The sequence below is a fragment of the Mustela erminea genome, chromosome 1 (assembly GCF_009829155.1).
Source record: "Mustela erminea isolate mMusErm1 chromosome 1, mMusErm1.Pri, whole genome shotgun sequence".
Lineage (NCBI taxonomy): Eukaryota > Metazoa > Chordata > Mammalia > Carnivora > Mustelidae > Mustela > Mustela erminea.
This window is the reverse complement of record NC_045614.1, coordinates 68,330,504-68,343,133: the sequence shown is the minus strand read 5'-3', so window position 1 is coordinate 68,343,133 and position 12,630 is coordinate 68,330,504. Positions and strand designations below refer to the sequence as shown.

The window sequence follows — 12,630 nt, the reverse complement described above, 5'->3', positions numbered from 1 at the left end:
TTTTATTTCTCTAGTGTCTTATATGCTTTTTTCAAGCGTAGCTTGTATCTTTATAATAATTATTCTCAACTCTAGTTCTTCTTTCTTACTTATAACCATACTGATTAGGTCGCTGGCAGTCAGTGCTGACTGTTGTTCCCTTTTTGGGGGTGATTTTTTTCCATCTTGTCATTCTGTTCAGAGAAGAATAGATAAATGAGAAAACAAAATACTAGAATGGCAACAACAACCCCAGAGAAATATACACTAAACAAATCGGAAGAAACCTAAAACCAAAAAAATATTAAAAATTTTTAAAAAGAGAGAATATAATCAGACAGGTGAACAGAACAGAGCAATACACTGGATCCTGTATTTTTTTGGAATGTTTTTTAGAAAACTAGATCCCAAAATTATAAAGAAAGAAAAACTTTTATATATATATATATATATATATATATATATGTGTGTGTGTGTGTATATATATATACACATATATATATACACACACACATATATATATATATATAAAATTAAATATAATGAAAGGATAGAATGTAGCTGTGGAAATGAAAATTAAAAGACCAAAAAAAAAAAGGAATATAAACAGACAGGTGAAAAGAACAGAGCTATACACTATAGCCTGAGTGTATTTTGGTCAGTTTGTTAGAAGAAATTACATCTCAAATTTGTAAAGAAAGAAAACTTATAATCTACAAAAATAAAATTAAATACATTGAAAGGATAGAATGTAACTGTAAATATGAAAATTTAAAAAGACTTTGACCAAAAAAAAAAAAAGAAGAAAGAGAGAAAATATGATCAGACAAATGAAAAGAATAGAGCCATACACTGAATTTGGGATGAATTTTGGTCTGTTTGTTTGTTAGAGGAAAGTGCGTCCAAAAATTGTAAAGAAAGAAAAACTGACACACACACACACACACACACACACACACAAATAAATACAAGGAAAGGATAGAATGTAAATGTAAAAATGATAATAAATGATTTTTAAAAAGAATTGATGAAATAAATTGGTTAAAAGGGAAAGAGAAAAAAATTAAAATTGAAAGACTAAAGAATTGTGGTGGAAAAAAACCATGAATTCTATATACTATTTCCCTCTAGCTCTGGAGTTTTATAGTTATCTATGATTGGTAAACTTGATCTTGGCTGGATGTTCTTGCTGGTCTTCTGGGGGAGGGGCCTGTTGCAGTGATTCTCAAGTGTGTTTGCCTGAGGCAGAATTGCACCACCCTTGCCAGGGGCCAGGCTAAGTAATCTCCTCATGTTCAGTCTCAGTAGCCTTTGTTCCGTGAAAGCTTTCCATAGAGCTCTGGAAGACGGGAATGAAGATGGCGGCCCCCCCCAATCTCTGGCCCCTGAGCCAAGAGCTCCGGCCCCCCTCTTCAGGGTGCCCTCAGGGAAAAGCAGTCAAATTATTCCTGTCTCCCTGGTCTCTCTGTGCATTCCATGCTCACCTAGCCTGTGACCAAGGATTTCTATCTCAGGCACACAACCCTGTTTTGAGTTTCCAAATCCCATAGACTCCTATGGTATGCTCCCCTACCACTCCTCCCTGGGGTGGAAGGAGGGGGTCTTGCTGCAGTTCTGCCACTCGCTGGGCCCCTGCTCAGAGAGCAGTCACCCAACTGTGCTGAGGTTCATGGTTTATTGCAATCCAGACCTTAGCGCCTGCTGTGTTTGCAGCTGGCTTCCCAGCTCCAATGCTTGGGAACTCTGCCACAGTCAGGAATCCCTTGTCTTTCCGTGACCCCTGAGAATCTTAAGACCACACTGCCCCACCTAGGATTGTTCCCTGCTTTGCCACCTGAGCATCTTTCAGGCAGGGACGTCTCTCACCAAGAACAGATTTCTAAGAGTTCTTTTCCCTGTTGTATACTTTTGCTTTCTTTGTCATAAATTAATTGACCATATATGCTTGTGTTTATTTCTGGGCTTTCGATTCTGTTTCATTTATGTCAATACTGTGCTGTTTGAGTGCTATAACTTTGTACTACTATTTGAAATCAGCGAGTGTAGGACCTCCAGTTTTGTTCTTTCTCAGGATTGTTTTGGCTATTTGAGGTCTTTTATGGTCCCATGCAATTTGAGAATTATTCTAGTTCTATGAAAAAAATATCATTGGAATTTGATATGGATTGCATTGAATCTGTAGATTGCTTTGGGTAGTATAGACATTTTAATAATAATAATTCTTTCAGTCCATGAGTGCTGAATATCTTTCCATTCATTTCTGTCTTCTTCAGTTTATTAATATCTTATAGTTTTTATAGTACAAGGCTTTCACCTCTTGGGCCAAATTTATACCTAGCTATTTTATTCTTTTTGATACAGTTGTAAATGAGATTATTTTCTTGATTTCTCTTTCTGATAACTTGTTATCAGAGTACAGAAATGGAACAGGTTTTTGTATAATGATTTTTTATCTGAAAATCTATGGAATCCATTTATTCTAGAAGTCTTTTTGGTAGCATCTCTAGGGTGTTCTATATATAACATCCTGTCATCTGCAAATAGTGAAAGTTTTATTTCTTCCTTTCTAATTTATATGCCTTTTGTTTCTTTTCCTTGACTAATTGCTTCCTAGGACTTCCAGTACGTATTGTGTTTAATAAAAGTAGGAATAGCGGTCGTTCTTGCCTTTGTTCTTGATCTTAGAGGGAAAAGCTTTCAGCTTTTCACCATTGAGTATGATGTCAGCTGTGGGTTTGTTATCTATGGCCTTTATTATGTTGAGGTACTTGTCCTTTATACCCACTTTGTTGAGAGTTTTTGTCATAAATTGATGTTGAATTTTGTCAAATGCTTTTACTGCATTATCATTCATTTTGTTAATGTAGTGCTGATTTATTTGCAATTGTTGAATCATCCTTTCATCACTAGAATAATTCCCACTTGATCATGGTATGATCGTTTTAATGTGTCTTAAATTCAGTTTGCTAATGTTTTGTTGGTGGGGGGAGTTTGCATCTATTTTTATTCCCAGCCTATAATTTTCTTTTTTTGTGATGTCCTTGTCTGGTTTTGGGAGCAAGGTTATGCTGGCCTCATAAAATGAGGAGAGCTTTCCATATTTTTCAATGTTTTGGAAGAGTTTGAGAGGGATAGGTATTAAATCTTATTTGAATGTTTGATAGAATTCAGTAATAAAGCCATTTGATCCTGGACTTACATTTGTTGGGAGCTATTGATTACTGATCCAATTTCTTAATAATAAGCCTGTTCCAATTTTTTATTTCTTCATGATTCAGTCTGGATTATTTTCTGTTTCTAGGAATTTATCCATTTCTTCTAGGTTGTCCGATTTGTTGGCCTGTCATTGTGCCTAGTAGTTTGTTATGATCCTTTGTATTTCTGTAGTATCAGTAATTTCTGTTCCATTTCTGATTTTATTTATTTGAGCACTCTCTTTTTTTCTTGAGGAGTCTAAAGATGTGTTAATGTTGTTTATCTTTTCAAGGAATCTCCTCTTACTTTCATTGATCCTTTTCTATTTTTAGTCTCTATTTCATTTACTTCCATTCCAATCTTTATTATTTCCTTTCTTCTACCAACTTTGAGCTTTATTTATTCTTTTTTTCCTCCTAGTTCCTTTAGGGTTTAAAGTTAAACAGTTAATTTGAATTTCTCTTATTTCTTGAGGCAGGCCTATATTGCTATGAACTTCCCTCTTAGAACTGTTTTTGCTGGAACCCATAGATTTTGGTATGTTGTATTTCTGTTTGTCTGAGGTTTGCTTCTTAAGAGCCTAATTCCATATTTTTTTCAATCTTGGATCTATTAATCATTTCTTATTAATTGGCATTTGGCATGTAATTTGGTAATCAGCAGAGGATGCTCTTTTGGAGTTTCTTTTATTCAGTGATGGCTGGACTCTGAATGGAAAGAGGTACTAATGGCCGACATTCCACTGTAGAGATCAAATTATCTTTTCAGAATTCTAAGAACTATCTCTAATTTGCATTTCATAAGAGACAGGGTTGGGGACATGCTGCTACAAACACAGCTGCTACTGTCGATTGTGTCATAATTTCCAGTTTTTGTAAAATAAAAAGGTTCCACTCACAGACTATACACCTGCCACAAGACTCCCAAGAGCTTGACCTCCTGGGGTGACCAGAGTTGCATGACACCAGTGGCTGGGTAGGCAGTACTGTGTTTCTGGGAAATACTTAGCTCCAGATGCTCCTTTTCTTTGGTTTGTCCTTTTCTTCTTTCCTGACTAATATACCCTATAATCATTACTTGAAGCATATTGTTATGGGAAGCCAACTTCTTTGTATTTACTACTTTTAAAATTCTGCCCATTTTCCCACCCCACCCCCAACTGTTTCTTTTCTTCTTTGCTTTGTTTAGGATACAATTTTGTGAGTTTTACTTTAAAAGAAGATTGTCAGTGAAGGAAGAATCACAATCGTGGCCACAAAATGTCTTCTCTTTTCACAGGCGATGAAAAGCCAACCAAAGTATTCATTTTTGAATATGTTTTTCTTCAAATCTGAATAGATTCACATTTTGTCTTAGGTTTGCTTTTATTTATGAAAACAAGTAGAAATAGCTAAAATGCCTTTTGCGATTTTTTTTCTCAGTTCAGTTAGCATAAAGCAGTTCCCCAGCCTTGAAACAGATTTGCTGTAGGGAATATATAAACAACATTTTAAAGGTGGTTTTTTTTTTTGTTTTTTTTTTAATTTTTGGAAACATGGTGCTATAACTGTTATTTAGGTTTTCAGGCTAGCCTACAAAAGCTTACTTAATCCATCAACTTGAACTGTGGATCCTGGGTACAAGAAACCAGTAAAGAGACTGTGATGGTGGCTGGATATCTAATTTATCCTTTCCTGAGCATTAAGATAGTGTTAGTTCCATTCTGATTCTATTTGCTCCTCTTCCTCAAAGCCAGTATCCCACTGCTGAAGCTGCTGTGGCATATCCCCCTACTTCTCAGCACTCAAGAGTATTGGGGGTGGGTGGAGGACAGAGTTTGCTAGCACTGGCTAATTAAACTTACTGACAGTTACCTGTGAATGGCAATGCTCCTTCACCCTCCCAGGGATACGTCAAACCAGATAAGCCTGTAATTGGTGGAACTTCTGGAGTGCTGCAAAGTGGGGCAGGGTGAGGGTTGGATCAGTGTGACAAGGTTTGAGGAGGGAAGGAAGTGGTGAAAGAAGGCCAGCATCTAGGTGGCCTGGCTCTGTGTAAGTGCTCTCCTACCTATTTGCAGAAGGAATGAGTACAAAGTGATGATCTTCACCAGCTGCTTCTCATCTAGGACCCCAGATTAAAAAACCAGACTCCCTGGGCTGCAAGTTTTCTGATTTGGGTCTGTCTCCTGGGCGTATGGACAGTTATAGTGAAGGGGGGTTAGGAGCTTTAGCATATGTAATTCCTTTAGGTGAGTGTCAGTTCACAACCCTCCCAGGAGCTTCATGGGTGAAATCTGAGCTGACCCCTGAGTGTGGAGGGCAGGAAGAGATGGAAGAAAGAGGCCAGCCTCTCCAAGTGGGAAGATAACAGTTAAATAGCAAAGGGAACTTATCTATGAGGCTTGTCTTGGGCAGCAGCAAGATGAGTGGATCCTTGCACCTCCTCGCCACATCTAAGAAGTTTTTATGAACTTTTATCAATAGAGGCCTTTGCTGGGTTTGGTCAACTGTCCCAGCAACTATACTGTTCTCAGCACCACCTCACCATCTCAAGGTGATGTCCTTACAGCAGCTTCTGGGAGTGGGAGGGGCAAGCTCACTCCCACATTCCAAGGACAGGGGAGGAAGTGAGCAGCCTCCAGTCATCTAGGTCAAGCTCACGGGTTCACTAGTGGTCATCTCTTCTCCCTGATCTTCCCCAGCTGTGAGGAACACTTGCATTCTTTTTGACTGAAGTGGGTTTTTCCCCCTTATAAAAGCAATGCACAATGTGCAGCCCTAAGTTTGTAGCAGCATTATTTACAATAGCCAGGATATGGGAGGAGCCCAAGTGTCCAGCGATTGATGAATGGATAAGAAGATGTGCTGTGTGTGTGTGTGTGTGTGTGTGTGTGTGTGTGTGTGTGTATAATGGAACATTATTCAGCCATTAAAAAAGAAATCTTACCATTTGCAACAACACATATAGAACTAAAGAGTATAATGCTAAGCGAAATAAGTCCGAGAAAGACAAAGACCATATGGTTTCACTCATATGTGGAACTGAAGAAACAAAACAAATGAGCAAAAGTGAAAAAAAAGACAAACCAAGAAACGATTCTAAATCTTTAATGATTTAGAAAAAACTGATGGCTACCAGAGGGAAGGTGAGGGGGCATGAGCTAAGTAAGTGATGGGGATTAAGGAGCACAGTTGCTGTGATGAGCACAGCGTGATGTATGGAGGTGCTGAATCACTGTATTGTACACCAGAAACTAATACTACACTGTATGTTAACTAACTGGAATTAAAGTAAAAACAAAAAAAAAAATGTAGAAAAGGAAAAAAGAAGTAATGTATGTTATCAGAGACTAAAGATAAAGAGATTGCCCATATTGCCAACCATCCAAAGAAAACTATTGCCAAGATGTTGATATATCTTCTTCTAATCTGGTTAATAATATTGGCATTTTTGTTTTGCTCTTCAAGGCACTTTTTTTCTTCTGTTGAAGATTATGAGGATCTGTTTTGAGGAAAGGATACGTAGTCATGGTTTAAGATGAGGTCTGTAAAAGAAAAATGAGAACACTATGGGATGGTCACCTGTCCTTCCTCATTTTAAGTATGAATTGCCAATTCTGAACAATAAATTTCTTCTAGAGTTCTTCTCTTCTTTAAAATGAGTGCCCCCAGTGCCTTTGTTTCCCTGAGTGAGCTCTCCCTCTTCAGTGTGACAAGCCCTGCTTTCTCCATTCTTGCTTCCCAGGCCCTTCTTGGCTCACCTTGGTCTTGCTTCTGTGACCTCCACTCACCTGAAACCACTCCCACCAGAGCCACCAAAGGCCTCCTGTTGGTTAAAAACCAAACGTTGCTCCCCAGCCTCCATGTACATGACCTTCTAGTGCCCACTTGACTGGCTTCTTTCTCTCTGCTTTGTTTCTGTAACCCCACAGGCTCCCCAATTTCTGCCTCCCCCATGTGCTGCTTCTCAAGCTACTTTTCAGACCTCTCCCTCTGCTCATCACACCTGATACATTCCTCCAGTTCCATCCTGTGCCGACTTCTTACTTCATCTCATCTTTTCTCCCTCACTGTGCATCCCTGCAGATCTCAGCCATTCCCATGGCATTATGTGCCTCTTATGCGCCTCTTATGCATATACCCTAGCAACTTCCAGGTGTTTGCCTCCAGCCTGTCATGAACTTGAGACTCCTCCGCCCCACTGCCTGCTGAGCATCTCAACCCAGATATCCCACAGTCCCCTGAAAGTGCATAGGCCGTACAGACCTTCTCCCTCCAGCCTGCTCCTCATCCTGCACACATCATGATGGAGGAGCCGTGGAAGCCTGTCTGGTCCTCTGCTGGCGAGCCCTCCATTCAGTCCTGGAGGTTCTGTCCCATTACTCTTGCACACACTGGCTCACCCCAATTACCTGCCTGTACTGCTGCACACTCCACATTGGTCTGCTATCCATGCTACAAATGGAGACCTCCAAGCCCATCATTCCTGTGTCAGCATCTTCAGTGCCTCCTCACTCCTCACTCAACTCCTGTGTCTTCCAGTATCTGAGTGCCTCCGTGTCCCCTCTCTCCTCAACCCCACTGCCCCTCTGGGTTTTGGTTTCCTCTCTGCACTCCTGCCCTCTCCTAGCCAACTCCTCATCCTGTATGTCTCTGCAAACATACTTCCCTCTCCAAACTGCTAAAAACCCAGGTAACTGCCAGTCTGTAGGCTCATTGTCCTGTGTATACTAGGTGGGACCACTCATGCGTGGCATTAGGGGATGGCCCGTAATTACTCGTCTCCTCCTCTAGACCATGTGCCAGGACATCATATCCTTCCCTATAGAATCCTCCAACATGTGACCCATGTCTAGCACACTAGTCACTAATATATATGAAAGGAGGGACACAGTACTGCTTCCCTCTGGCTTTGTGGTGCTGGTAGCCAGCTAAGGAGTATTCAGCTGTGTGCGTTGTGTGAAACTCTTAAAGAAACATAGCCCTGGGGGCGCCTGGGTGGCTCAGTGTGTTAAAGCCTCTGCTTTCGGCTCGGGTCATGATCCCAGGGTCCTGGGATCGAGCCCCACATCGGGCTCTCTGCTCAGCAGGGAGCCTGCTTCCTCCTCTCTCTCTGTCTGCCTCTCTGCCTGCTTGTGATCTCTGTCTGTCAAATAAATAAATAAATCTTTAAAAAAAAAAAAAAAAAGAAAGAAACATAACCCTGGAGGTATTCAGTGGGACGTTAAAAGCTTAAAATAAGCAGGTCTGTTAGGAACCTATTTGCAAATACAGTTCAAAAGAAATTGATCTCTCTACATATGGGCCTTTAAAAACATTTAACATAAAATTATTTCAGGAAAACAAAACTACAGAAGTACTCATAACTTACCAGGTTATGGTATGTTATGGTAACTACTCATAACTTACCAGGATTTCCAAACTACTCAGAACTTACTGCTATTTAAGTGTTCTAACCATATTAAAATGACTTCCTATATCAACTGATATTGTTTAATAAATACCAACATTTTCAATTCATGAGGGTTATGGACATTTTGTATGGCACCTGTGAGCACTGAGGTCTGTGGCAGCATTCCTCGGTTGCCCAGTAACCAGTCCTTGTTCCCAAAGGAGAGTTGACACATCTTACAGGAACCTTGTTTCCAAGGGAAGACCTTGGCAGGGTCTTTTTTTTTCACTGGTTCCCTCCAAGACTCCAAAGAAGAGAAAGTGGGTACGGATTTCTAGGAGAGATGGAAAGGGGCCAGTGACTGGCTCATGGTGGGGTTCTGGCAGTTTGAGGACACCCCTTTCCTGGAAAATGTAGAAGATTTCTTTTCATCTGCTCATTTGTTTATTTCTTGTCTAGTATTTCTACTGAAGAGGTTAAGTCTTATATAAAATTATGTGTCAGTGCTCCAATGGAATGAAATAATGACACAGTATACCTTTTTTGAATTATTTATTTGTTCTTTGTAGATTTTATCCAGGTTCCTGTTAATTTAATTCAGATAGTTCAGACTTAAAACAGATGATGTCACCTGATCCGTGCTGTGTTATCTACTAGTTTTCACACTGTAGATACTTAATCAGCACCTTGCAGGTGTCCTCTGGGGTCCCAGCAGTCACACTCTGGTGAAGACTGCCTGGCCCTGGTCCAGTCCACATCTCCTGTTAATACCAGGAGCACCTGGCCTGCCCTGGGGCTCTGCCCATTTCCAGGTCTTTGGATTGAATTATTGCTTGTTCTGGCATGATGCTGATTTCCTTCATTATTTCATGCCTCTCCCAGTAGATATCCACATGGTATTCATCCTTCATCCTCCTTTTGAAAATATCACAGTAAGGGGTTCATCTAATTTTTTTAATCTGTCCTCTTTTTCTGTCAGCAATTCAATGCAACATTTCTTAGAGGCGGCTCCATTCCTTCGCTGATTTTCAAAATGCCTTTTAATCATTTCTTACCTTTAAACATTATTTCACAGCTTTTAATATTTAGTAATTCATGCCATTATCAAAGAGGCAACTTTATTCTTTTCATCATTCAGACTTCTGTGGGTGTTGATCCTGGATCACAAGATGATACTAGAATTGTAGAAGCATCCATAGGTCGAGGCCATGCATCTGAAGAGCAGGCTTACCAATGGAAACAATCCTGTTGGTTTATTCTGTTCTGCAGAGAAAAAAGTGGAATTATAAACCTCATATCATTATGGTATGAAAAACCCCAAATAATTTTGGTGGAGAAGGGTTCTAAGCTTCCCGTGTTATAATGGATACACTCTTTGTTTCTGTGTACCTGCCTTACCATATAGATGGAGTCAGCAACTTAAAGTGTACATTGCAACCAATCAATTCATCAATACTTATTGATTATCATTTCATGAAAGAAACAGTAGCAGATACTTGTGGGGATGCAGAGGATTCAAGGCACCTGGTGTTTAAGGCACCGTATGTTTCACATAATAGCCTAAAGCACAGCACAGGGAAGATGTTATTGGGCAAAGAATAGAGGGAGTCTGCCAGTGTTGTATGCTAATATACACTGGGAAGGTGGACACAGGTAGAAAAAACACATTTTGTGAAAGACTTCTCAGAGTAAATTTCATTTTTCTGTAAAACACTGAAAATAATGTATGGTATCAGTTTGGGTGAATAACCAATTTTAGAAGAATAAAGCAAATAAGACAGTAGTTATTGAGTGGGCCACAGTGGTGGGGTTGGTTAAATAGAACTCTTTGGCCTGGTTGATCTCTGATAATGGACAGGCCAGTCATAAGAAATTAATAAGACTCATGAGAAGAATCACAGATTGCTTAGGCCCCTTGTTGTCTCATTGCACACCTCATTGTAGCCTAGTGTGGCATGTCAACAGGTACTCTTTCTTGTTTTCAGCATGCACTTCTGGCTTTAAAGTTCATACTTGCATTTGCCATACCTGATAAACCACGGCATATCCAGATGAAACTGGCCAAATTGGAGTTCGAGTCTTTGGAGGCACTCAAGAGGCAGGTAAGGGCAACTGTGCTGAAAATCAGTGTATCTCTTTAGCAAATGCCAGGGGCTATAATTTAGAGAGCTCACTCTCAGTATTTCCTTCAGCCTTGAAGTTATCAGCATAAATAAATACAGAATACATCTCCAGTTTAGATGGCGTAACAAAACCTAAATCGTAATAATATGAGCAAATAAATAGTTGAAAGAACTAAACTAAGCAAAACAAAAATATCTGAGCAACGTTAAAGAACAGAGCTAGCTTTCAGTAGAAGAACAAGACCAGGATTTCCAAGAATCATCCTGGGGCAGCTCCGACAGTTTCTAAGTCTGCCTTCTACAGAAACATGAAGCAAGAAGTGAATAAATAGAGTCTCGCATAATATCTTGCAGAGAATGAGGGATAACAAGAAAGTGTGGGCAAAAGCAGCAAAAATGCCATCAAAGTAGAAACTTCGTCCAGGGATTTCCACATTATACCAGGGGCAAAGCTGGAGGTCTTCATTTTGACTTTCTACTTGTAGCAGAATGTGAGCAGGAAGATAGAGACTTCCCCATGCCCAGAGCTAGCTCTCTTTAGTGAGAGATACATAGGAACTAAACCAATGAGAAAATTAGTAAGGCACTTAGCATCTGAGAGGCAAGCTGTGGGTCCAGGACATAGCTTCTGTCCCTCACAGTCCATTAGGCTTCCACACCACCTTGTACAGAAATATTTCCTTTGATGTTTGGGGAGCTGGGAGGAAAAAAATTGCAGGAGGACCCCTCCCCAAACTGACCCTCTGATAGAAGCAAGGGCTCCAGGACAGTGCACAAGATGGGAGGCCCCACACTGGAGCAGAATGTGCTCCTGATTAGGCAGGGTGTCCCCAGGATAAGACTTGTGATAAGAGTATAGAGAAGAAGTGCAGGTCCACCAGCGGGGTGCAGCAGTGGAGAAAGCTAGATGACTACATTTCAGTTTCTAAGTTGTGGGGCAAGTTCACCTAGCCAGTGTGTCTGTGTCTTACATCAGAGCACAAGCAGCATCTTGCTCCACAGTGAGCCACCAGAAGCATTCTCAGCAATGTCAGGAAGCCCATTACCACCGCTGGTATTTTCCGTGGTGCTGGGGCTGCTGACCAGTGCACTTCTACAGGAGGAAAAAGTGAGAAGGTCAAGTAACCTATAGGAAGCAAATGTATCACTCCTTGAAGATTAGAAGGTTATAAATCTAAAAATCACTAGATACATTATTGGACAAAATAGGAAAATTGGTAAGGAGGTAAGTTACGAGGTTTGTCTAAAATTGTTTGTTTCCTTTTGTTTGTTTGTTTCCCTTTAATAGCCATCTGAAAATATTGAAGAAAAGGCCCCATTTACCAAAGAAGCCAAAAGAGAAAATGTGTGTAGTAATTTATAAAAATAATATTGATAATCTATGTGAAGGATATTTTTAAAATTCTGCTGGGACCAAAAGATTCAGTCTTGTGAAAATGTGATGCTAATTCAAATATATAGGAATAAGCCTTTGAGAACAGCAAGGAGATTTCTGAAAAAGAGGAGAAATGAGGTCTTTAGCTCTGCCAGATATTAAAATGTATTCTGAATAATATAATAGAATAATGAAATACATTTTGAATTAGGGAAGAAATAGATCAGTGGAATAGAGCAGAGAGCCTGTAAATGGACCAAAATAAAACTAGGACTTTAGTTTATGGTAAAATTAATATTCTGTGGTAGTGGGGGAAAAGGAGGGTTGTTTGTTACATGGTCTGATGACAATTGTTTGGGAAAATTATTACATTTCATTTTACCTCATTCCCTACATACCTCTTGCCACCATGCTCCTGCAAAATTCAGACAGATAAGAGATACAAAAAGTATGGGAATTTAAAACTTCTGTATGACCAAAAAAACCTCAAAAGATAAATTGGACATAGTGGGGAAATATTTGCAACATATGAAAAATGGTTAACATCTTTAATTCAAGTAACATTTTGATAACTTCATACAAAAA

General features: G+C 39.8%; 1 protein-coding gene across 6 annotated transcripts in view; it reads left to right on the top strand.

Annotated features, from left to right (window-relative positions):
* ANO10 (anoctamin 10) overlaps positions 1 to 12,630 on the top strand; it is a 237,145-nt gene that overhangs the window by 173,901 nt on the left and 50,614 nt on the right. For 4 of the 6 annotated variants that reach the window (XR_004277434.1, XM_032307783.1, XM_032307868.1 and 1 more), the window contains 2 exons: positions 10,533 to 10,649; positions 11,959 to 12,015. Coding sequence is in view for 5 of the 6 variants with exons in the window: in XM_032307783.1 (XP_032163674.1) it covers positions 10,533 to 10,649; positions 11,959 to 12,015 (174 nt within the window). In the remaining variant the exon portion in view is untranslated. The remainder of the gene's footprint in view (positions 1 to 10,532; positions 10,650 to 11,958; positions 12,016 to 12,630) is intronic. The other 2 variants (XM_032307629.1, XM_032307692.1) reach the window with 1 other exon arrangement.